Source organism: Hydra vulgaris, chromosome 10, assembly GCF_038396675.1.
Source record: "Hydra vulgaris chromosome 10, alternate assembly HydraT2T_AEP".
NCBI lineage: Eukaryota > Metazoa > Cnidaria > Hydrozoa > Anthoathecata > Hydridae > Hydra > Hydra vulgaris.
In genome coordinates, this window is record NC_088929.1 from 10,356,653 (window position 1) to 10,381,994 (window position 25,342).

Genomic DNA, 25,342 nt, shown 5'->3' on the forward strand with positions numbered 1-25,342 from the left:
TTTAAATTTAGTTATAAAATAAAACAGCGTTAACACTGTAAATTTTAACTTGTAGAAGGTTGAGTGTTTAGTTAAGTACCAAAGTCTTTTGAAGAAAAAATATTCTTTTTATTCATTAAATGAGTTTTGTTTCGGACTTAATGTTTTAGTTACTATTTATAAAAAAATGGTTTTAAGCACTTTGCATTTCTTATTGTTTAATGATGCATGTTAAAAACTTATTTACATTTTAAAGTTATTTATATTATTTTTGTTTTTTTTATTTGTTTATGTATTCTTTTTTTGATTTATGTATAAAAATACATAAGTAAAAAATAATTTTCGTTTAGACATTAAAAAAAATTAAAAGATTTTTTTAAAATTCTCCTAATATAAAAAAAAAATAGTTAGAACCTTTTAAACTAACGCAACGATTTGCTTAGCTTTATATTGATATATAGTTTGTTATGTTTTTAAAGAGATTTTCTATCCAAATTTTAATTAATTGTCAATGTTATGCCATTTTATTCAAAAAAAATGTGCATTCACTACAAAAAGATTTTTGTTTGACTGGTAGCGAACAAGTTAATGCGATTCTTTGTTTTTATATTTATATTATAACTATTTTTTGTACATTTTAGTACAAATATTTGTTTTAACTTTAATTTAGTTTGATTTAAACAGTTATTAGTAAAATAATTTGTTTAATGTTTATTTTCTACTTAGTTCAGTTTATATGTTTTATTCAAGTCAGTCGTTTTTTATTCAGTTTATATTTTAAATTAATTTATTTACTTTTGTAAAATTATTCTTTTAGAATCTAGTTTATATTTAGTTTAAACCAGTACTGCAAATATTTGTTATATATTAAATTTTTATTTTTATAATTTTTATAAATTTAATTTTTAATTGTATCACAAACTTTTTTTTGGGTTTTAGTAAAAAGTTATACAATTAACATGATTTGGTGATTGTTGCAAAAAAATAATACAACATATACTATCACGTCATATACCGAAACTGTTATGAATTAAACACACATGGAATAAATTATCAAGTCTGCAGATTACGGCTAATATTTAATAAAAATAAATATTAGCCATAAAAAAAAAAAACGCTTGGTTTTTGTGTTTTTTTTTACATTTTCTTTAATATAAACACAACTTGTCTTGAAACTTGGGGATCTCTTTAAATGATTATAATGATTGAATGAAATATGCTAGTTACTCTCTTGTTAAATACGGGTTTTATTAACTAATAAAGTGACCAAGCTATCTTTATAAATTTTGTGCATAAATTTCAAATGGATTATTGTTAAATCTATTTTAATATAAAATGTTCCTCAAAAAAACTTGCATGCATGCAAAGAAAAATAAAAAACTATGCACCCAAGAGCAAGTCGTGCTTACAGTGATTAAAGTACAAATCGGTGAATGCTCACTTAACAAATCTGCTAAATCATTCAATATACCAATAACAACTCTTCACAGGCGTGTCCACAGCATAGGTAAAACAATTGGCAGTGGTTCAAGCACAAGATTGTCAAAACAACTTGAATCAGTTTTGGTAGATACACTCATCAAATTATCCGATTGGGGCTTTGGTAGAACTTACAATAATGTCATTGCACCAACTATTTGCAACACCAAGGTCAATCTCATTAGTTTCCTAATGGTACACCAGGAAGAGATTGGTATAACTTTTTCATAAACCAATGGAGTAATAGGTTGAGCATCAGAGCCATAGGCAATATTTCATGACTCAGGGCTGCTTTTTCCATGCAAGAAATAGTAGCAAAGTATTTCAATACACTACAAAAAGAATTCAATGTAGCAGGTATCAACGAAAACACTCCATGTCATTTGTGGAATTTTGATGAAATTGGTGATCAAGGTTAGCAATATATAGTTTGCCGGCGTGTTGCAAAACGACCATTGAAATTGATTGACAACAATGTAAAAATCCATTATACAGTTGGAAATTGCATTAATGCTGCTGGTTATCATCTTGCTCCATACATTATTTTTAAACCACAAAAATGTATGTATAGAGATTGGTGTTTAATAGTTCCAGATGATACCATATATGCTATATCTCCATCCAGATGGATGGAAGATAAGCAATTTATGCAGTGGCTCACTAAAGTGTATGTTCCCGCCATTAGGACAATTCTAGGTAATTAGTTCAATATAATGACTATCAGGTTTTTTCAGAAATATGTAATGTGTGTTTATCGTTAGAATCAAGGAAAAATAGCGAAGCAGAACTTTATAAAAATATGAAGTCCTAAAGAAGTTTTTGTTGGTTGCCTTAGAAACCACCTTAAAAATAAGTATTGCATCAGCATTAATTTCAAATAATGATTGTATTTCTGCTCTATTAGACATAGTTGAATATTTAAATGTTACACCAGGTACATTTGCTACTCAGTACTGTACCAAGACAGACCAAGAGAGAACTAATTTGATGGAAAAGAAGTCGCTTGACTTCATAAAACAAAGAAGAAAGCATTTCATGCAATATGGTTTTACTGATATAGTAAATGAAAGTGAAGATCTTATCGAACAGGAGTGTTTTAAATTTCAGTTTTTTGTTTTTTTTAATTAAGTTTATGTTAATGTAGTTATTGTATTTTGTAACGTAGTTATTGTATTTTAATATTAAACTTTTTATTATCAAATAAATAACTCTATTTTGGTGAAATGTTTTTCAAATATTAAAGTTTTCACACTTTTCTTTTTTTCTATATTTTCAATAATGCTCAAGACATTTTGTTTTGCAATAATTTTCTGGCCTTTATATATGTATTTTTTAATTTTTTTCATTAAAAGTCTTAACTATTGTTTTTCCTAAAATATAAGTTTCTTGCACGCTGTGATAAATATCTTGTGATTAGATTGTCTGTTTGTGTTGAAATTTTCAGGAGTTGTTTATTGTATATATCAGGCCTTGTTTTGAAGCGTTAAGCGTAGAGCGATTTACGTATGCTTTAAGCAATTTTTAAGTAATCAATTTCGGTTAAGCGAGTTTTTATCGTTTTTTAACTTTTAAATTATACTATAAGCGGTAAGATAAAAGAAGTAATTTCAAAAAAATCACATAACTTTTGAATGACATTTATGTAAAAATATTTTTTACAAAAGTTTGAATGACAATTATGTTTGATATGAGCGCTATTTAAATAATAAATTTTTTCATTAGTGAATATTTACTAATAAAAAAAACTCAAATAAAATTTAAAGTTTAATTTAATTTTTTCTTTGTTTTATTGTAATGATTGATTTTTTAAGTTTGAAGCGAAGATCATAAAAACATAATTTAATTCTGATAAAAAATATTTGATTTAATTTAAAACTAGTTTAATAAAAATATATAATTTTATTCTGATAAAAAAAATGTAAAATTTAGTTTAAATTTAAAAAAATATTCAATTTAATTTTGATTTAAGTTTATTGAAATTAAAGTTAATGCTTGGGTTTAACTTAACTGTCAAATCTATTTAAAAATATTACTAAATATTGTTTAATTTTAAATTTTATTTGTTCTTAAAAAAAAATCAGCTCATTTTTATCGGAATTGTTTTTTCGGTATTCTTTCCTAACCATTTTTTTTTTTACTCAAAATTAAATTTTAAATAACTAAATTTTAAATAAATGACTGCATCAAAAGTTTGCACAAAACCTAAGTTAAACTTTGTTTTTATAACGCAAGTTAAATCGCAGCAATTATTTTTTAATAAAGGATATATTCAGCAATGCATTTTTAATAATAGAATAATAAACTTTGAATAAATAAAGTAAATAAATTAACTGTAATTTTTTTATTTTTAAAAAATTATTATTTTTAAAAAATTTTATCTAAAAAAATTAGCAAGTTGCTAATTTTTTTAGATAAAAAATCATTTGTAGTTGGAAAGCCGTAATTAGAAATTGAAGAAATAATTGTTAAAATAATAACTCTAAAAAAAATTTTTTTTATTTTTTACTTGCTAATTTATTTAGATAAAAATCATTTGTAGTTGCAAAGCCGTAATTAGAAATTGAAGAAATAATTGTTAAAATAAAAACTCTAAAAATTTAACATATTTTAATTCATTTATGCAAATGTTGAGAAAAAAAAAGAAACTTAATATCAAACGTTTTTAAAAATGCAATATTAAGTTTAATTATTCAGTATAAAAATTTTTTTTTTATTAATAAACATTCATTCAGAGTAATAATAAAAAAGTTTTCAAATAACATTTAACTCATTTTGCGGTAAATAATATTAATGCAGTAATTTTAAAAAGTCTTTAAAAAAAAAAAAAGGTTCCTTTTAGTTAATTGGTTTCAAAAAAAGGTCTAGGTTCTAATCATTTTTAAGTCTATTTTTCAGGCCATAAACCGGTTTTCTTACAAATCCTTGAAATCCTGATTAATTAGATTTTGGCAAGGTGAGTGTAATCATCTGGTATTAAAAAGCTGTCAAATTTTCATGATCATACCATTATTAGTTTACAGGCTGTTTATCGCAGTATGTAGTCCATATTTAGGGTCCATGGACCCAAAATCTAGACCCCATAAAAAATTTATTAATTTTTTTCTCTTTATTGTATTTTAAATATGAATTACTATATTTTATACAAAAATCATAAAATATAAATGAATTTTTAAAATTTTGATTTTATTAGTATAGGACCACCTTAATAAAGTGTTGTTTTAATTACACATATATTTGCGTATTTCATTCTCCTCGAATGTCAGTGTAGAATGGAATACATTTTTTTTAAATCAAATAAAGTTTCATAAAAAATTATTTGATTTTTATATATTTAAATACAGCTCAATATTCTTTGCAACTTCATAAATAAAAAAAAATTAAAAATCTTTTCCGTTAAAAATAAATAATTAAAATCCTCAACTATTCCATGTGACCTATTTTACTCTTTATTTTTTCTTTTCAACAATTTAATTTAATGTTTCAATAATTTAAATAAAATTCGTTCATTTATTTAAACAATCAATAGAAGTAATTAGTAAAAGCATAACAAAAATCTTTTAAAACACTTTTTTAATAAAATGTTTCAAAAGTTAAGTTTTAAAGTAATTATTTTCAAATGCAATTAAAAAGTAGTTTTCCCTTTGAGTTTTTTAAGTTTTACTTTAAAGCTAATTTATTTTCTTTTTTATAAGGGATTGTTTTGTTTATTCTTTAGTTTTTTTAATAATTAATTATTTTTAAGAATTCAATTTTCATTGGTCAAAATGTCCAATTACTTTTTACATTGATTAGACAATCTGATATATTAGCTGGACAAAGTCTGACCGTTAAATTGAGCCCTGCAAAACATGGCTTTATTAATATTTCAAAATTTAAGTAGCTGTTTGAGAAAATAAGTTTTCCTGTGTCATGTCGTGTTCCCATCCCGCCGGATAACCACAAAGATTTAGAAGAAATTGTTTTTGTTGTATAAATTCTAAAAATATTGTTTTAGAGGACTATCCATAAATAAACTAATAACTTTACAAAAACTTTGCAAAAAGAAATATTATGCTGGTACACTGTTTAATAAAGTACCTGTAGACCCTGGAGGGTTTGAAACTCAACAAATTATATACAAATTTTGCAGCCTAAAAAAATGTCACTTAAAGGCTAGGCACATTGCTAACTATATGAAATGTAGTGGCCAAATAAAAAACAAATATTTAAATAAAATTTCTATAAAACAGAAGACTGGTTTAGTGATAGAAGAAATTCTGAAAATTTACTTACTCAATTCACTCAATCTGAAAATTTACTCAATTCACTCAATCTAAAAATTTACTCAATTCACTCAATCTGAAAATTTAAAAATGGAAGCAGAGGATAAAATATGCTTGCCATCAGCTATACTGCAAACTCCATTTGAGTCATTCTTTGTACTTCCAACTCTAGTGGCAGCCATTAGGCCTACAACCTCAAGATGGAAACAGTAAACAGAATAAGAATGAATTTTTATTTTTTCAACCTAAATCACTCCCAACAAAGCTACAAGCATTCATTAACAAATTGGGAGTTACTAGAAAACAAATAATGTAGTTAGAGAGCATGGAAATGGTTGACAGAAGACCTAAAAAGTTAAGTTGTATGAGTTAAGAAAACATTAAGGTGTGAGAAAGTTTAAAAGGATTGAAGTTCAGGTAAAAAATTAGATGAATAAAAGTTCTTAAAGCATGCAGGGACAGATACAGTAAAGAAATGTATTTTTGATAAATGACATGTCAACCGAGAATTTTTGTTGATGGAACTAGAGATACTTGTTTTTCATACAGGTTTAAAAGATTTTTACATGTAGAGAATAGAATTGTAATTTTTTTTTTTTTTTTTTAATTATTCACCTCCCCAAGGCCGAGAGGGCCACTACAGTTGAAGAGGCTACTTTTTGTGGTTACAACCCTCTCTCAACTCTATAACTCCGAAACACGAACCTTGGAAAATGAAATTCGAACCGCAGATGTTATTTTCTATCAGGCAGAAAAACAAGATTTAGTCAATCGCTTATTAAGTTAGTAAACTGTGAATAATAGAGCTTACTATCAGACAGCACCTTTTTACATAGAGTTCTTTCAATAATAAAAAGACATTTATTCTCGAGAGAGTTGTTCTTTTCAAAAGTATAAAAAAAATTGATTACATTTTGATATAGTACCCTCACAAGAAGGTAAAAACTGTGGAGTTAAATGAAACTTGATTTGAAACTGATAAAAAGGAATAAAAGCTTCAATTCCTGCCTGGATCCAGACTGTTACATAGGAGGCATGTTTATCGGTGGAGAGACCAAAAACATAAGCTTATGGACAATCACAAAGAAAATTATGAAAAGATTCCCAGTCAGCTTTAGGGTAGTAGTAAGTAGTGAGACAAATTAGAATGGACTTCCTCAAAACAAATACATTCAAGAATCCTCTATTCCCAGTTATACCTAAAGATGTTTAATTAATTTTTAGTTTTTTCAGATTTTTAAAAAGTTTTCTGTAAATACAAACTTAAATACATATTTTTGCAATATATTTGTTTTTTTTTAGCTTTTTCATTCATTACACATACAAAAATATGAAAAGTTTCAAAAAAAATTAATCAAGCCATTAGCTTGAAACTAAATCAAGACAAATATAAGAGAAATAAGTTATAAATTTTTTCATTGCAAAATGTTTTTAGAATTTTAAAAATATGACCTGGATGATTATTGTACAATTTAGAAAAATTCACAACTCAGAAAAATAAACTTGCCACATATGTTTTTTCAGTCAAAATGACAAATGAACAAATAGTAGGTATTTTATTTAGTTATTATAAATATCGAATGCATTGAATGGTCTAGTAAAATAAAAAATAATTTCAAATTAAATTTAGGATGTTAAACTTTACAGGATGAATCACAAATGGATTTCGCATGTGCTGTCTATGTTACTGAATGCTCATTAAGAGTTTTTGAAAATAAATTCTGGATCAAATGCCTTGCAAAATTTAAACCTGCATTTAAATTCCTTTACCCTGATATGTTGTCTAATTTCCCACTTAAAAGAGATTATTTTAAAACCTTAATTGCTATTAATGAACTTGTCATAATTGCTTCCAGTGTAACAATATTGTGTAATTAGTGGAGAACATGCAAGAAAAATGTAGTTTTAAATTATATGATAGTTTTATATAAGTTCTGATTTATGCCCAGGTATTCTTAAACCTCAAGATAATTTTAAATGTTATATAACAATAAAGATATATTGCAAAAATACATATTTAAATTTTTATTTACAAAATCTATTGTTACTGTGTTTTTGTTGTCTTGTGAAATTTTAGAGTTTTATAGCATGAATTGTTATGTAAAAATGTTTACATGCATGTTTTAAAAAGTCGTTTTTCTTGTTAGCAAAATTGTGATATTAATTGTTATTTGTTCAGGTTTACTTCAAGCTGCTGCCATTTCACTTTATACAACATATCTTGCATGGAGTGCTTTATCTTATTCAAGTCAGTAATTTGTTTAGTTTTTGTTATTATATTTTATTTGTTATAAGTTCATTAATATGGAGATTCTGGTTATAGTTTTCATTATGTGTTTTATATGATGAAGTATACTTTATTGTTTAAGATGATCGAGTATGCTTTAGTACGATTGAGTATATTTTATTTTAAATAGCTACTTGCAACAAGCTTATTGCTGTCTCAAAAACTGATTTTGAACCAGATGTTGATGCACAGTCAGTGATTGGTGTTGTTATTACCTTTTTTCTTGTTATTTTTAATTGTGTTCGGACTTCTTCATCATCACAAATTGGTAAATATTTATTCAAGTAATAATTTTAAATTTTGATTTAGTTATTATTATTTAAATAAATTAGAGTTTAAATAAATTGTTTTCAATTTTCTTCTTCTTCAATCAACCAATCTTCTGACTTTAAAATCTTTTCAAAATAATCTTTTCTGAAATTTATAGTTTTTTTAGGCCTACCCAAAAAAGGTCAATAAAATACTTAATATTGAGTTAAATAAGCAGAAATAGATATTTAGTCATGAATTCTTAAAATGTTTGGCTTGTATTGTAAAGCTTGATAAATGTTTCTGTTGTATAGCTTGATAAATGTTTCTGTATAATAGGCAAACTTGGTCTCAAATATGGGAGCTCAGAGGAAAAAAATGTATTAGATATTCCTGAGGACGCTAACAGTTCTCGTTCAATGGGTGACAAAAATAAAGGCCAACATGTTTATGACGATGAAGACTCTGTTGTGGCATACTCTTATTCTTTCTTCCATCTTATGATGATGCTTGCCACGCTATATTTAATGATGACCATTACAAACTGGTACAAGTAAGTTGAAATTTTTTTTTTTTAATATTGTGTTTTAAGTAATTACAGTGAGAGAAAATTTTTAAAATTCTTTTTTATTTTTGAAACGTCTTTTAAACAATTAAGTTTAAAAATCTTTCAACATTCAAATATTCAACATTAAATTCAAACCATTCAAGTGTAAATTTTACAAATTTGTATCTAGGGCTAAGACAATAATTTATGAGTTCTATTTTTTAATCACAATTCGTTTTATGTGTGATTGGCAATAAAATGATATCACAATGATCGGTTGAAATTTAGGCGATTTAAATTAAGTGTCCTCAAAAACCATTTAATCAATTGTAATTATCTTTTTTATAATGATGCTTACATAATTAGTTTTTTTTTGTGAGTGGGTGTAGTTTTGTTTTCTTCTTATTAGTTTTTGTCAAGAGTCTGAAAATCAAAAAAAATTATTTGAAATTTTCAACTTTCAAATAATTTTAAATCCATCATTCTCATATTACATTATTTCAAATGCATGTAAAGTTCCAAAATCAACTGTTGGAATTGTTATAAAATGTTATAAGGAAAAGAAAACTGTAAAAAGAAAATCAAGAAGTGGTGGAAAGTCAAAATTTATTTCCAAAAAGAAGACAATGTAGTCAAATCAATTCATCAAAATCTGACTCAGCCACAAGATATAGCTATGAAGTTTAAATGTAGTAGATCTTTTGTTCAAATTTTTATTCAAAAAAAAAATCTGAAAGTATATTACAAGAAAAAAATAAATTTATGCATTTTAGAAGATGATTCAGGGTGGCCAGTCAACTGGAAATCAGGGAAAAGTCAGGGAAAAGCATTTGAGTCAGTGAAATTAGGGAAAAGTCAGGGATTTTCACTTTTTTTGTTATAAGTCAGGGAAAATTAAACTTTAATTCAAATTTTTTATTTTAAACTTGTATAAATGAATTTACACCAACTCTGGAAAACAAATTTCAATGAAATCTAATAATTCTATTTCTTTTAACTATTATTTTTATTTGGTTTCTTTCTTATTTTAATTTAGTTTTAACTTAGTTCTCTGTGCAGCAGCCTTATTCATCAAGCTTCATGTTTTGGAGTTAAAGAGTTAAAAGAGGATTGTAACCACAATAAAAATAAATAAAATAAAAAGTAATACAAAAAAATGAGTAGCCTCCTTGACTGAAATGGCCCCCTTGGCCTTGGGGAGGTGAATAATAGAAGGAAAGAAAAATTTAATTTATTTTAATGTTTTTTTTTGTTATTGTGGTTACAACCCTCTTAAATTCTGATAAAAATAGTAAATATGATTGCTATTATATTATTATCTAAAGTTTGAAAGTTATCTTTAAAATAAATTATTTTTGTATTCAATTTATTTAATTGTGTGCTTCTATATGAATTATATATATTATATCTATATAGTATATTTTTTAACTAGAGGTTTATATAGTGTAGATTTTTTCCAGGTAAATAATTAAAAAAGTAACAATAATGTCTAAACTAACTTATTTTGACAATGACTGGATCAATCATGAATTCCATCCATCATGGGGTTGGCTAAAGAGAACCGATGATAAAACAAAAGCCATGTGTAGTGTATATGGAAAAACATTTTCTTTAAGTAATATGGGTATAATGGCAGTTGGAAGCCATGAAAAAAGTGGCAAGCATTTAAAAAACATATCTTTAAAAAGTCAACCATAAGTACTAGATTATTTTAATAATAATATATAACAGAAAAATGCAGCATCACAAGCATCTGCTTCTTCAACTTCATTAGTTACTGATTCATTTCCAAGATCTTCTCAACTAATATCAATCATTTCAACAACTTCTTCTAGCATAGTAGTACCACCTTTCTTTCTATTTATGGTTCAAAATGATGTAACACGTTCTGAAATACTTTGGGCACTATACGTCACTCTGTAACATTTTTCATACAGATCATGTTCCAAAATTGGACTTCTATTTCAGCGTATGTTTTCTGACAGTTGTATTGCTAAAAAAATGACTATTGGGAAAACTAAAGTGGCCTATAACATTACACACAGCCCCGTATTTTCATGATCTAGTTTTAAAAACTTTAACTCTACTCACATTGTTGTATGTTTTGATGAATATTTAAATGAAGTTGTTCAAACAGGCCAAATGGATATTTGCATTCGATATTGGGATGTTATTCGGAACTAAGTGACTGCAAGATCACTTAGTTCCGAATAACATCCCAATTTTTGTCTGTGTTTCTTGGATTATCAATCAGTTTGTGGAAGTGATAAGTTTCCTAAGAAATTTTGTTCAACAAGATGGATTGAAAACGTATCTGTATGTCAGAGAGCTTTAGATATTTACGATGTCTCTGTTAGCATCTTTCCTTTACCAAGAACTAGAAAAACTAGTAAGATCTGTCATGCAGGACTTTATTAAAAAAGATGTATTGGATGGGGCAAAATCTATTATTAAGCTAATGCAAATAGGCTTAACCATGCATAAGTGTCATCAAAAAGAAGTAAAATTTGGTATTGCAACTTCTTCACTTCTTTGTAAAATAAAAGTGAAAATCAAAAGTTACAATTTCGAAGTGATTGTATCCAGTTTTATAATGGAGTGGTTAATAAACTGAGGGAGAGAAGTCCTTTAAAATATAAACTTACAAGAGCTATATCCGCTTTAAACCCCATTACTATTTGTTCTAATTCTGACTTACCAAAAAGCAGAATGACTGATTTACTCACAATCCTTCACGAATCTAAATGGATTAATGCTACATTAGCTGATAAGGTCAATATTCAGTATCAAGATTTATGTGATCTTGCTAAAGGCATCCACAGATAACAGTTTACAAATTATAATGTTTATAAAGATAGGTTGGATGTTTTTTTAACTTCTTTTATAAGCCAGTATTTTAGTTTCTTATTTGAAGTATCCAAAATTGTCTTCACTTTTTCACATGGAAATTCGCAAGTTGAAAGTAAATTTACATGAGAGCTCTGTAGTTGCCCAAAGACAGGTATATGACAGAATTCACCATGTTGGTGGAGTTAATAATGTTGAAATAACCAAATCAATGATCAAAAGTGTAAATATGTCTCATTCACATTACAAAGATTCATTGAAACAAAAGAGAGAAGAAGTTGCAAGAAGAAAAAGAAAATATTGATAAAAGATTAGCTGTGCAGAAAATCAAGGAATTAAATGCTAAAAAAACTAAATCAACATCATCAGGAGGATATACATGATATTGAAGTTGAATTAAAAATCCTTTCACGCAAAATGCAATGAACAGATTTACATTTTTTTGATTACATAGGTTTGAATTATTTTTACTTCCTTAAATTTAAAAATGATTTTTAATCTGAAATAAATCAATTTTTGAAAAACAAAAAAAATATTTTTTTTATATTTAAAATCTCTTTTTTTTAACATTTTTATATATGTGTGTGTGTTAATTCTTTTGAAAGTTGAAGATAATTCTTTAGAAAATTTTCGGAGCCCTAATTGGTAATATGCAAATCTATTATATATATTGGTAGCAGGCCCGCTATAGTACCTTAAGTTTTAATACAGTAGAAAAAGGTATATAACACAATCAACAACTCAAATTTTTCAAAAAGTTGAGTTGAAGACTATATAGACTAGTGATGTTTTATTATTAGATTTTGGTAGTTATTGTTTTTTTATAAGTTTATTACAAATTTTAAGGCTGAAGCATATAATACGATCGTATAACATATAAATGATTTCTCTACAGAAAAACTCTGACTTGTAGCTTATAAGTTATTAATCAAAAAAATATAAGTCAGGAGAAGTCAGGGAATTTGAATGGACAAAGTGGCTGGCCACCCTGTGATTAAACTTAGTGTAAAAAGATCACTTGATGCTTCTAGGTTTATTTCCAAAAAGAAGACAAAATAGGTAATCAATACCCTTATCATAGGTAATCAATACCATTATTAGTGTAAACATTATAAAGCTTAAGTTAAGACTTAATTTATTTTGGTGGAATTTTTTTTTTTTACTCTATTTCACTTAAAACAACAATCAACAACAACAATCAATAACAATTAAGTTGGGAGTTACAACAACAATAAAAAATGTTTATAAACCCAAAGAATCTTTTTGAATTATAATTTACAATAAAAATGGATAAAACTAATAAATCAGATGATTGTATAGTTGTAGAGCAAGGAAACAGTTGACGGAAGATTTTAAAAGTTGTAGGTTGTATGAGTTAAAAATATGAAGATGGGAGAGAGTTCCAAAGGGTTGAAGTGCGGGGAGAAAAACTAGACGACTAAAAGTTTTTAGAACATTCAGTCACAGATACAGTAAATGATTGAGACTTTGCTGAATGGCGAGTCAAGCAAGAATAAGCTTTAGGAATGAAATCAGGAGTAAAGTGAGAGGGTTGTCATCCATTAATATAGGAATGATTACAGTTTTGCGATAGTTGTGTGCTGTAAATAACTTTTTTTAGAGTTTTATTACAGTTAAAATTTACAAGCCACTGCAAGTTCCAATCTGTTATAGAACTGAAATCAGATTCAAGATTGGCTGCCTGTTTTAAGAATTATGTAAACATCGTCATAAAAAAAACATCATTACAATTGGTTAAATAATTTTTGAGAAAACTCAGTTTAAATTCGTCCAAATTTCAACCGATCATGGTGATAGTCCGTCAAATCGAATTCTTATAGGACTTTCTGATATTTATTTTATTTTTAAAAAATAAAGAGTTCTAATGTAAATGAGTATTTTATGCTGTGGATATTTAGTCCATCATCTAAAGAAAAATTGAAAATATTATCTAACGCTGAATTTTTTCTTATAAATTGTTGTTTTGTTAAAAGGTATCGGATTTAATGATTTTATTCATTTTTATTGTAAATAGTATTTCAAAAAGATTCTTTGGGTTTATAAATTTGTAATGCTTTTAAGCCAAAAATTATAATTATTAAAGCAAGATATTGAATTAAGTTTAATTGTGTAAAAATGTCGATTTAATTGATATATTAATATACTTCGTATGATATAATCATATACTTTATTGATTTAAACAGTAAAATAATATTTTACAACCTGTATCACTCTAAAACATTATATATATATATATATATATATATATATATATATATATATATATATATATATATATATATATATATATATATATATATATATATATATATATTGGGAGAAAAATGGAAAATACTATCTAATGCTGAATTTTTTCTTATAAATTGTTGTTTCGGAAATTATCATGGTCATGATAAAGTTCGCGCTGGCCATGTTTTGTACACGTCATAGTATTTTAGCTTAAGTTTCTGAATAAAAGACTGGTCATTAATTATATCTTAAAGTATTTTTTAAGAGTTTAGAAATTACTAATCTCTAGGTTCATAAAAAAGTAAAAAAGGTTTTTCAAAGACCTTAGTCATTTGTGGTAATATACGACGCAGATAATGCGTCACAATAATACGTCGTATTTGAGATAATATGCGTCGTAATTTACCGCTAATTTCTTAGGTTTATGAATAAAAGTTTTTCCTGAACCTAATCCGTTTGCAATCTACGATGCAGATTAAATTGCCATGAATTGCTGGTACCCTAAAAAAGATTTTAAATAATTTTGAATTCTTTAAAGTTCTTTAAATCAATAACTTCAAAAAAATTGAATTGAAAAAATTGAAGCCAATAACAAACTTATTACTTAAGCCAATAACTGACATGAATTGTTAGAACTTTGTTATTACGAGTTCCTACTAACTGGATAATAGTGGGATAACGATCTTTTTTTTTTTTTTTGTATAATATTGTTTTTATTGTTGCAAAAAAGATCGCATTTTTATGACTGATTACTGGAAAACTACTCGTTTATTTAAATTTTAAGATCATATTTTATTTCAGGCCTAGCGTTTCAAACTTGAACAAGTTGAGCAACTCAGATGCAGCTTTTTGGGTGAAGATCTCGTCTAGCTGGGTTTGCTTTGGAATATATTTATGGACACTATGTGCTCCTGTTATATTCCCGGACCGTGATTTTAGTTAAGAAGTTCGAAACGCTCAATTTTTATTTACGTAAGGTTGACAATCACTTTTTTAAAGTTTCGTTTTCAAAACTAAAAAAAAAATCTTATTTTTGTATCTTTATACAAACCAATTGAAAGTTTTTAAATATTTTCTGAAATCGTTTTTTTCCTAGTTCTTTTTTTTTTTTAATTTTATTGCAATAAAATTGTAACAATGTTACAATAATATTATAACTAATGTTAAATTTTATATGTTTTAATTTTGTAGTTTTATACATAAGGTAAATAAATATCAAAGTTTGTAATTAAATATATACTCGTATTAAGCGCATTAAAGAAAAGATATTAAACGAAAAAAGTTTCTTATAGAACTTTTATTTTAGTTTTATAGTACAAAAGCTAACTTGTAACTTCATATTTGTTAAGAATAAAATTTTTATTGTTGATTGTGCTAATACACAGTGCGCCAAATATCAAAATTATTGTCAACGTCACATGCTAAAAGTTTTTCATAATGATGAACGCATGTTCATGAGCAGAAATTTAAGAACGGCTTTCTGTAAGAATCAGGCAAGACTCAAAAATAAACCTTTTCAAATATGCTGATTTTTTAATATGTTGTTACTAATTATACTACAAGCTCAATTTTTTCAAAAAATATTTATTGGTTCTCGTGATAATAGATGTCATAGTTAGACTAAATTTTTAGAAATATTGATCAAATGAGGCCGAATGCATTTTTAAACTTGAAAATAGAACAAATTATATACTTACCAATGTTTTGCTTGATTAATGTTTAGTTTTTGGCTTTGGATTGGATTAATGTTTAGTTAACTCCTAAAATTAAAAGAAATTTTTTTTCTAAATATCATGTTTCAAACTACATTCAATTAATTTTTATCCCAAAAATTTTTTTAATTTTCTTTCAAATCTTCGTCTGATTAAGTACCAAAGAAAATAAAAAAACTATAGGTAAGTAAAGGCTTAGTTGCAAAACCCAAACAAAAAATGAATTTCTCATCTTTTGGCACATTGTTTGTTACATGGTTATGGCTAAAACTCAGGTTTACAAGAATTAGTATAACATATAATATAAAACGAACATTCTTTTAATAATAAAATAGAAAAAAAAATAGTTGTAGAGTATAGATATATTTAATAGTTACTTGAAAAAGAACATAATGATACATTCTATACATTAGATAATGTCGATCAGAAAAGTGAAACCGCTTTTGCCCTAATTAGAAATGACTTTCACAACATAAACTATATACTCGGTGTAGTTAAAGCGATTTACAAATTATTCGAACTCCTTTATTTGAAATTATCATGGTTTTATCAGCATATTATGTCCAAACAAGAGCTTTAGATGCTATAATTTTTTTTTGATTCAGGTTTTTTTATTATTTAAAGAAACTTTTCTTTTTTTATATATAATTTTTCAAAATCTTTTTATATTTTATATATAATTTTTCAAAATCTTTTTACCCCTAATAGTGAATCTAAAAAACACCATTTTGGAGCCTTTAGATCAATTTCGCTCATCGACGTTAACATGAACTTATTTAAAATCTTTTGAAAAAGTGCCTTAACTCTCTGTAGATACTATTTCTAATCGGTTCTGACGTATATTGACTATATATAGTTGTCAAAATACAATATTTCTATCAATTTTCACAAAAAATACCAAAATTCCAACCAATATAAAGACCTTATAATTAAGAAAAATCCCCAATAAACAAGCACAACAAATGATATTTATAAATTATGATGTTCATTTCACTTAAAACGTATTTATTTAAATTCGGACAATCAATTGTGGTTTTAAGAATAATTTTTTTGAGAAAAAAAAAAGAAACCTTCAGTCTGGGTTTTTTTGCTACAAACATTTATATTTTTTCGGCTTCTTTTCTTCATTTATACGTTCTCGGCTTCTTTGACTTTAAATTCATCCTTATCGTCTTGTTTATTAGGCGGTGCATTAGATTTTCCAATTCTAAATTATATATATATATATATATATATATATATATATATATATATATATATATATATATATATATATATATATATATATATATATATATATATATATATATATATATATATATATATATATTATACTTCAGATTACAGCACCTAATTAGACATAAATAAAGTAATTACTCCGTCTAGAAAACAAAAATCTTATTTGTTGACTTGAAACAAACTCATCAGCTGTAAGAATTTTTTGTATTTTTTTTGCTCATCAAATTAGCCAAAACATTTTTGACTAATCTGACAAGCAAAAAAAATACCCTTTATGATTTGCAGCTACATTTCAGGATGACCCTTCAAAACATTTACCAAAGAGTTTATGATTGTTCGGTTTTGACGTTCTTGACGACAATTACCAGAGGAATAAGCAGGCGTAACACTCGGTTTTACTCTTGTTAATTTTTGTAATTGATTGTATAATTTATTTAAAATCGCCAACCTCAGCCGTTGATTTAGATTTTAAAGTTCCGATGCCGATACATTACCTTATATAAATTTTGAGCAAAAGTTTGGACTGATTTGATCATGATGAGTTTTGCTTTCAAACATTATGTCAAGAACTCAAACAAGACAATTACATTGTAATAAACAAAAATTAATTAAAAAAAAACTACAGACATGAGGCCGGGTGAATAAAAAAAAGCAACTGCTTTTACTCAGTAATTGGTCAGCTTTACGTGAATAAAAACTTTAGGATCTTTCTAAATTTTTGTTCACGTAAAGCCGTGCAATTACTGCTTTTGGAGTAAATCGCTTAACTTTACGTGGATAAAAGTTTGAGCGATTTTACTCAAATTTTTATTTAAAAAATTACTCCAATAATGCTGAGTCAAAGCAATTGCTTTTTTTTTATTCACTCGGCCTTTGATAATACCCACGGAAGGTTACAGATCCTCTACAACATTTTTATAACAATTGATGGTACTGGTATTAATTTGTTTTTAATTTTTCCTAAAATATTTTGCCTTTGATAACAATTTTTTTCTTAAAAACAAATAGTTTTTCATAATTCATTATTCAATCATTTTGATACTCTTTGTTACTTGTTGCATTTTTTTTACTCCTTTATTATAAATGCAATAATTTTTTGCAGTTATAATAAAGGATTAAGTTTTACTCTTGTTTATTTGACATACAACCATTGAATGAAACATGCACATGGGGTATGTTTCATTCATTGGTTATTTGACACAAATAATTTAGCATTCTAATCAACTTATGGTTAACAATAGAAAAATTTAAAACAAGCAAAAAGCCAAACGGTTCAAAAAAGCGTAACTTTAAAAAAACACTTATTAAAAAAATAAGAAGGAAAAGAAAACGACTGCTAATGTGTATAAGTAAATTTAAAGAATCTTTTTTAGTATTGATATTGGTAAAGGCATAGACACCAGCCAAAACAATTCATTACCAAGAAATGGCTGCTAACAATCCAACAAAATATTTTATCTTTTTGTGTTAAAAAAACCTGAATAAAATATTAGTTACGTTTAATTGTTCTCTCAGCAGAGTGTTCTTAATTTCAATGCAAGACCTAAACTTTTACTTTTTTAGTTAAAAAAAGCGGAGGAGTTTTATTTGTTTACTTACTATTTAATAAGATTTTTTATAATAAAGCTATGTTTGTTTTTAAAACAGAATCTTTGGAATGGAAAAAACTTTCAATAATCGACATTTTTATACTCTTCCGGAACTCGATATAAAAATTACATACAACAAAGAAACATGCCATGACATTATCAGCCAAACATTGGAAACAGAATCCAAGGAAATACGCAAGATTCGTACCTCAAGTTTTTTTAAACCGCAAGATCAAGATACTTCAAAAGCTTTAACGAAAAATGTCGACGTAGGCAAGTTTGTTATTGCACACAGAGACGTGCCTAAAAGATTGATTGGTAACCCTTTAAATGAATTTGATTTTAAAACTTTTGAAAACGAAAAAAAAACTAAAAGTAAACGCGAAACAAAGAATCAAACAGAAGAACATGTAACTTATAAAAATACATATCCATTAGATCCTGTTTATCCCTTAATTGAAAGTAAAGTAATGCTAATTATCAAAAATGAAATAGCCCGGTTAAAAGAAGTATCATGGACAAGTCCTGGTCATTTGTGTTTAGAATTATCGAATTGCATAAAAAATAAACTCAAAGTCCAAAAGTTTTCCAGATACAAATACATTGTAACAACTACTTTTGGAGATATATTAGATCAGGGATTTAAAATAGCAAGTCTGTTTTTCTGGGATGCTCAGCGAGACAATTATATATCGGAAACATTTTTTAATTCACGTCACTTTATCACAGTTTGTGTTTATGCAGTTTATTTTGATTAGTTATGCAAAAATATAAAACATGTATCGGTATGGTTTGTGAAAAATGGAATGTATTATAGTGTATTTTTTTATTAAAGAATCTAAATGCCTTTTAAATTTGTAATAAAAAAGTATTCTTTTTTAATTCAATAAGTTCGGTATTAAAATGATGACATTCAGAAAGTAAAATAAAATATATATATTAACTATATCAAAGCAATATATTAATTATAAATTTTAAATTAAATTGCATTGAAGATATATAACTATATAAGTTGCATAGTGGTTGTATAAACTGTTTAAATTTTCTTCGATTTGATATTCACACTAAAACTTGTTTCGTTTGTTGCATAACTTTGTTCTCAATAAATAATTGAATATTTAAACAGATAGCTAGATAATTAAACTATATGCCAACCATTGGTTGGTACCATAATTTCATTGGCAAAATTAGATAATGTTGGTGTTTTACATGTATAAAAAACGTCATCAAGCATTAATGAACCAGAAATAAAAAAACAGCTTACAATCTTGAAAACAGGGCTGACGCCACCGGGAGGGCACGTGCCCTGTCCCCACATTTTTTCACAAAAAAAAAGGATCTTTTCATAATTATTTTATTTTTTTGAATCTTTAAGATATAGAGAACTTTTTTGAGATGTTAACAGTTGTGCCCCTGACTTCAAAACCCGTATAGTCGGCCTTGGAAAATAATGAAAAAAAAATTGAAGATGTGAGCTTTCAAAAAAAAAAAAAAAAGGAAAACTAAAAACAACAAAAAAAAAAAAAAGAAGGAAAAAAACTGGATTGCTACAAATGGTTTACCATAATGCATGTCAAGGATTGGAAGAGGCTTCACCATAATTTTTTGTTTTTGTTTTTCGTGAGACAGATTCTGAATGATTTATTAGATACTATTCGGCAGTGGTGGCTAAACCAATGCCCGCAGGCTTTTTTTTTGCCCGTGTTTTTAAAAGTCTGGCCACCTCTGCTATAGGGTAACTTTTGTTGAATACTAAACTCTATTTTGCTATCTTATAATATGTCGTATTTTTGAGTTTTTGAATAAAATAGCTTCAAAGTAATTTCAATGAACACAATGAATTGAGTTTGACCTCAGGGCTGGACAAGTTAAGATCCATGGTGTTTGACATTTGTATGCTTCAAACGCACCAAGTGGAGCGTTTGGAGCCAACAAATTAACGAGCGAGATTTAATCTCGCACACCTGTATATAATGTCGCCCAGTGGGCGAGATTGATTTCAAGTGGATAAGGTTCAGTGCTTTTGACACCCTGTATGGTTTTTAATGGTAATGTCAAGCACCCTCATAAAAGTTAAAACAGTCCGCATAGTTTTGTAGCTGAAATACTAGGCAATCTAATGATGCATAACGAAGCGGTACAAGTCAATGCAAACTTAATGCGAATGTGGGCGATGTTTTTACTAAATTACCCTACATAAACAGGACAAACTCGTGACTTCGGTGCGTGATCATACATGAACTGCATTTAAACGATTGTTGTGACTCTATGATACATAGTGAACTCCTGTAACTTTCTGAAAATATTTACTAATATATAAAATATTATTTAAAAAAAAAGTATACTGCTAAAACTCTACTAATCTAGTAATTAAAATGTGCATTTTTTTTGTTCTGTGCGTGATTCTATTTCAAACTCAATTTATTCTTTGATAACATGACTAAAGTGTACCATTCTTTGTTTACAAAATACTTATATAGATTAGAATTAAATGAGAGTAAATTGAAGATTGCCAGTTTTGTTATTTTTTTAGTTTAATGATAATAAACATGAAACTTTTAGTTTCATGTTTATTATCATTAAACTTATTATATAAATGTTGTTGTTTTAATTCATTCAGATAAACCTTACTGAAACGCTTTCGATAATCGTAAATTAAGTTTCTTAAGTAGATGGCACGTTTCTTGATATCACCCAACTCAAAACATAAATTCGTTTCCACATTATTTCTTAATATATTTCGTCCCTACATCAAGTGAAAAGGAGTAAGCGCTTCTTCATTTTCATCTTCACTCATGTAGACAAGTGGTCTACTATTAATTACAGAACCGATATCGTATAAAACTGTTTGCAGTTCTTCATAAGTAACGAGGGATTTTCCCATAACCTTTAACAGTGATATCTTAACTGATTGTACCAATCTTTCATAAAATCCTCGCCATCAAGGGAAAGCAGGATGAATTTTTGAATAATCTTATTATTTAAGCAAAACTTCTTTACTTCAATCGATTTAAACGTTTTAAAATTGTCACTAGTAATTGTATCAGGTGTACCCCTGCGTGCAATAAAGGGTTTGAGTGCTCGGATGAAAGCAGGGATCTTCATGTCAGGAGTTAATTCCAGATGAGCAGCACGACGAGATGCACAGGTCAAAATCAAAACGTAAACTTTAGATACAGTATCAGTTTTTAAGTAATTTTTTACATAGCTTGAAACGAAAACATAGAAACATTTACACAATAACTAGGTAAATCAGGAGTTGGGGGAGGTAGCATTGTTCTTTCACTAATCTTTTTGCAAATAACACGCGCAGAACGTTCTTGACAGTTTTTCAACCTTTAATAATTCAAAACCTTGCCCTAACTTGACTTAATGTCATTTCAATGCCATGATGCATGACACGTTCATATGCGTCACGAAAAATTAACACTGTAAAATAGCCATGTTGACCATCACGTAAAATAATTGGATATTTTTTATTATAATTCAGTATCGAATTTTTAAATCGTCCTTTTAATCGCAGTACGTTTTGTTTGTCAGTGAACAACTTCAGGAGTGAACTTAGCTTTTCGTAGTAATCTTGATTTCGTAAATAAAACTGTTCTAATTATAACCATAAATTAAATGCCTTACCAGATTTATCAAGTGTTAACATGTTTTCTTTAATTAATCCATTGTTCTTCTTAATTGTTTTTATCAAATTACTTGCAAATCTATTCACATACCCAGTTACCATTATAAGTATGTTCAATGTACTATACTTTTTAATGTCTATCAGAACACCAATATTACCACTACTCGCAGCCTCAACTATATTTACACGACTCTCATTTATCCTATCTACACCTTTCGACTTAATCAAAACTTCATCCGCATTCTAACTATTCTCACTATCAAACAATCTTACTTCAACCTCCTCCTTACATAAAAGTCCTCCTTACATAAAAGTTTAGATCCAGATAACAAACCGTCATTAAATTGCTTAAAATAAAACATACGAGTTGGAATATCTGCTAGATTCTCCAATCCTGCTACATGCCTCCATTTCTTTCTCTCAACCTCTTTCCTAATCATAACTATACGATTTTTCACCCAAGGTTTCCAAGTTTTCTCCTTCACTTTAATCCAATGTAAAGCCACTTCAGAATTTGTCTAACAACTAACAATACTAATAATTATTCGATTTTCTATTACTCGTTTCACTTCCCCAACTAATTTGCTCAACAGGAAACAACCCAATAGTTATAACCTAGGAACAGACAACTCTTTTAAAGGCGCTACCTTTTCTTGCCTTATTGTCTTTAATTTCAATCTTTTACATACATCCTTAGTAACATAAGACCTTTGACTACTAAAAAAATTTCCTTTCTGTAGTATAATGCTATCGGAGACACCTACAAGATTTGCACTAGTTTGGATTTGCTTCTTATTGCAAATAGAAATGTGGTGTTTCCCATTGCATTGAAAAAACAAATAGTTGGAATGAAAAAATTTTGAGATATGACCTAATTTTAAACAGATGAAACATCTCTTTTGCTTTTTTAAAATTTCAATTCTTGAATCTAAATTCGTTACCTTTAAACAGTGAGAAGTAGGGTTTCTCATTTCCCGTAAATTTAGCATCCCGGGATTCCCGGTGTGTAACTTATTTATCCCGGGATTTCCCGGCAAATAAAAGCAGTTTTTAACTAATTTATCTTAGCACGTTAATTTATATTACTATTTAAAATAAAATATTGTTTTAAAAATTATAAGCAATCAATTGATTTGTCACTTAATTGTGAACGAATTTTTCCCATAAATAGACCCGCGGCAGAAAAAGCTCTTTCTGATTCAATTGATGTCGGCTTGATGGTCATTAATGTGGAATATACTATTTCTAAACTTTCGCTACGTTTTCCAGTTGCCTCAAAAAGATTGATTACTTTTGTGAGGTTTTTTAAATTGCTAATGTTTTCTAGAGCTGCTTTTTCTACTTGTTTGACATTACAAATAGTCGCATCCAATTTTTGTTCAAGTGTCAAAATACTTTTGCCTAATAAATTTGGAGCAACAGGTTGAGATATTGACAGGTCAGAAACCATGCTTTCATTATCACGACTCACTTCAACTATTTCCTTATTTGATGAACTAGTGCTAGCATTCTCTATGTACAACCTGGTATAAATTTTTTTTGCTGTTCCTTTTAATGCATGTTTGGACGGTAAGAGTAGTTTAGAGTTGATATTTGATTCCTGATTATAACTTATTGGGTTGTTTGAAAATTTTAGTAGTCCAATTAAATTGGCATTTCTGCATTCTTCAATTCTCTGCTGCACATATTGAAGCAGTTTATGAGCTATCGCATTTTTTTCTCCGCCAAATCATCCAAGATGAATATCATTACACTTTCTGCGTCAAGTAGAGTAGCATTGTTTCTACCAAGTCTTTCTATTCCAACTTTTATCGGTTGCAGAGAAATTGTTATGGCGTTCATAATTGCATATTTATCTTTGGAGATATTCAGAACTTCTTTTAAATCAATCATTGCTTTTAGTATACATGTTTTTACTTTAAGAAATCTTTCTAGCATTACAACAAGACTATTCCACCTTGTTTTGACAGCTAATATCAGCTTGAGTTCTTTATAAAACATGATTTTACGTAGATTTGTAAAACGTCATTTTTAAGAGATGATTTGCTGAACATTCGAACCTGAATTTTCAATCCTTCCGAATTGTTAAGGCTATATTTACGCTATTTTGTAAATCATCAATAAACGTAACGCCTGTTGAGCTGTATGACTCATCATTACAGTCAAACACATCATCAAACTCATCGTTATTACTCAAACTTTCATCGGAGTCTTGCAACTGTGATTCAATATATTTTACTGAAGAGTCTAACTTTTTGTAAAGAACATCACATACTGCCAAATGAAGCCCGTGGGCATAACACAGCTGATGTTCAATACCACTTAGCCGTCCAAATTTTTCATTGCGGATGCGTCAGTGACATTAGCTATGATAATGCAATTTTCATTACGGATCCGTCAGTGACACTAGCTATGATGTGCTTTTTAATTGATAAATTGAAATCTGACAGTTTATTTTCAACCAGATCAACAATTTTTTCTGCAGGAAGTGATCCAGCTATCGGAGTTAATCCCAGGTTACAAAACTTTGTTAGTAAGTGTAAATTTACATTCAAATAACGTCGATTTTTTAAAGACGTCTACGGATGAAAAAAATCGCGACCCGCTAGATATTTCTTTTGTTCTCTAAAACCAAAGTTTGTTTAGTTAAATCATATTGTTTTTTTTATCATACTCATAACATAAGATGGATTTTTTGGTAATAACATGCCTTTTTTAGACAATGATTTTCTAAAAAATTCACTTTTTGTTATGGCATTTATTGAGAAGCCATCCACCGTTGCTAGCTTTGACACAATTTGCTCGATAGCCTGCTGTTTAACAAATAATGTGATTTTCTTTTGCACAATTTTAATTTCCGAACCAGTATCTTCATGTTGACGCTTCATATTTAAATCAAGATCTTTGTGTGCGTTTTTTAAATGACGAAGGAGCCCACTTGTCAAAAATCCTTCGCACATTATCTTTACACTGCACTTTTTGCAAATTGCAGATTCGCCAGATTTTTCTTTACAAAAATACTGCCATGCTTTCGATCCATTTACAATTGACATGGTACAACTAAATTGAATCGTAAAACAACTTAAGTTAAAGCATAGTTTATAGACTTAACTGGTTTGGAAACTCGGTGTTTTGCGTAAAAAAAAACTCATTAAGGTGAACGCTGTGATCACGTGACATTGAGGGTGCACAGCACAAAAATTTACTATGGCTTCAGAGAGAGAAGACGATGACTATTTTTGTAATAGTGACCTTATAATGCTATTGG

The 25,342-nt window shown here is 27.5% G+C and overlaps 3 protein-coding genes across 3 annotated transcripts in view; 2 read left to right on the forward strand and 1 right to left on the reverse strand.

Annotated features, from left to right (window-relative positions):
• LOC136085783 (probable serine incorporator) overlaps nt 1-15,269 on the forward strand; it is a 43,439-nt gene extending 28,170 nt beyond the window's left edge. Inside the window, exons 4-7 of the mRNA XM_065807233.1 lie at nt 7,900-7,968; nt 8,138-8,275; nt 8,596-8,809; nt 14,702-15,269. Coding sequence (XP_065663305.1) covers nt 7,900-7,968; nt 8,138-8,275; nt 8,596-8,809; nt 14,702-14,843 — 563 coding nt within the window. The 3' untranslated portion in view covers nt 14,844-15,269. The remainder of the gene's footprint in view (nt 1-7,899; nt 7,969-8,137; nt 8,276-8,595; nt 8,810-14,701) is intronic.
• A 3,239-nt stretch (nt 15,270-18,508) lies between these two features.
• LOC105846116 (dynein light chain Tctex-type protein 2B) lies at nt 18,509-19,198 on the forward strand. Its single transcript, XM_065808404.1, has one exon. The coding sequence runs from the start codon at nt 18,509-18,511 to the stop codon at nt 19,196-19,198; it is 690 nt and encodes a 229-aa protein (XP_065664476.1).
• Nucleotides 19,199-21,186: 1,988 nt separating this feature from the next.
• Nucleotides 21,187-22,514, reverse strand: LOC136086131 (uncharacterized). Its single transcript, XM_065808405.1, has 5 exons — nt 22,365-22,514; nt 22,146-22,293; nt 21,794-22,043; nt 21,441-21,648; nt 21,187-21,327 (listed from the first exon to the last, which is right to left on the reverse strand). The coding sequence occupies exons 1-5, from the start codon at nt 22,512-22,514 to the stop codon at nt 21,187-21,189; spliced, it is 897 nt and encodes a 298-aa protein (XP_065664477.1).
• Nucleotides 22,515-25,342: the final 2,828 nt, after the last annotated feature.

Bases quoted from the DNA above. Each gene is read 5' to 3' on its own strand.
- LOC105846116 (XM_065808404.1), top strand. From the start codon at position 18,509: ATGGAAAAAACTTTCAATAATCGACATTTTTATACTCTTCCGGAACTC.
- LOC136086131 (XM_065808405.1), bottom strand. From the start codon at position 22,514: ATGATTAGGAAAGAGGTTGAGAGAAAGAAATGGAGGCATGTAGCAGGA. The intron at 22,294-22,364 runs GTAAGGAGGAGG...GTTTTGATTAAG, and splicing joins TATGTAAGGAGGACTTTTAT to TCGAAAGGTGTAGATAGGAT. The intron at 21,328-21,440 runs GTAAAGAAGTTT...TCACTGTTAAAG, and splicing joins AAACGTTTAAATCGATTGAA to GTTATGGGAAAATCCCTCGT.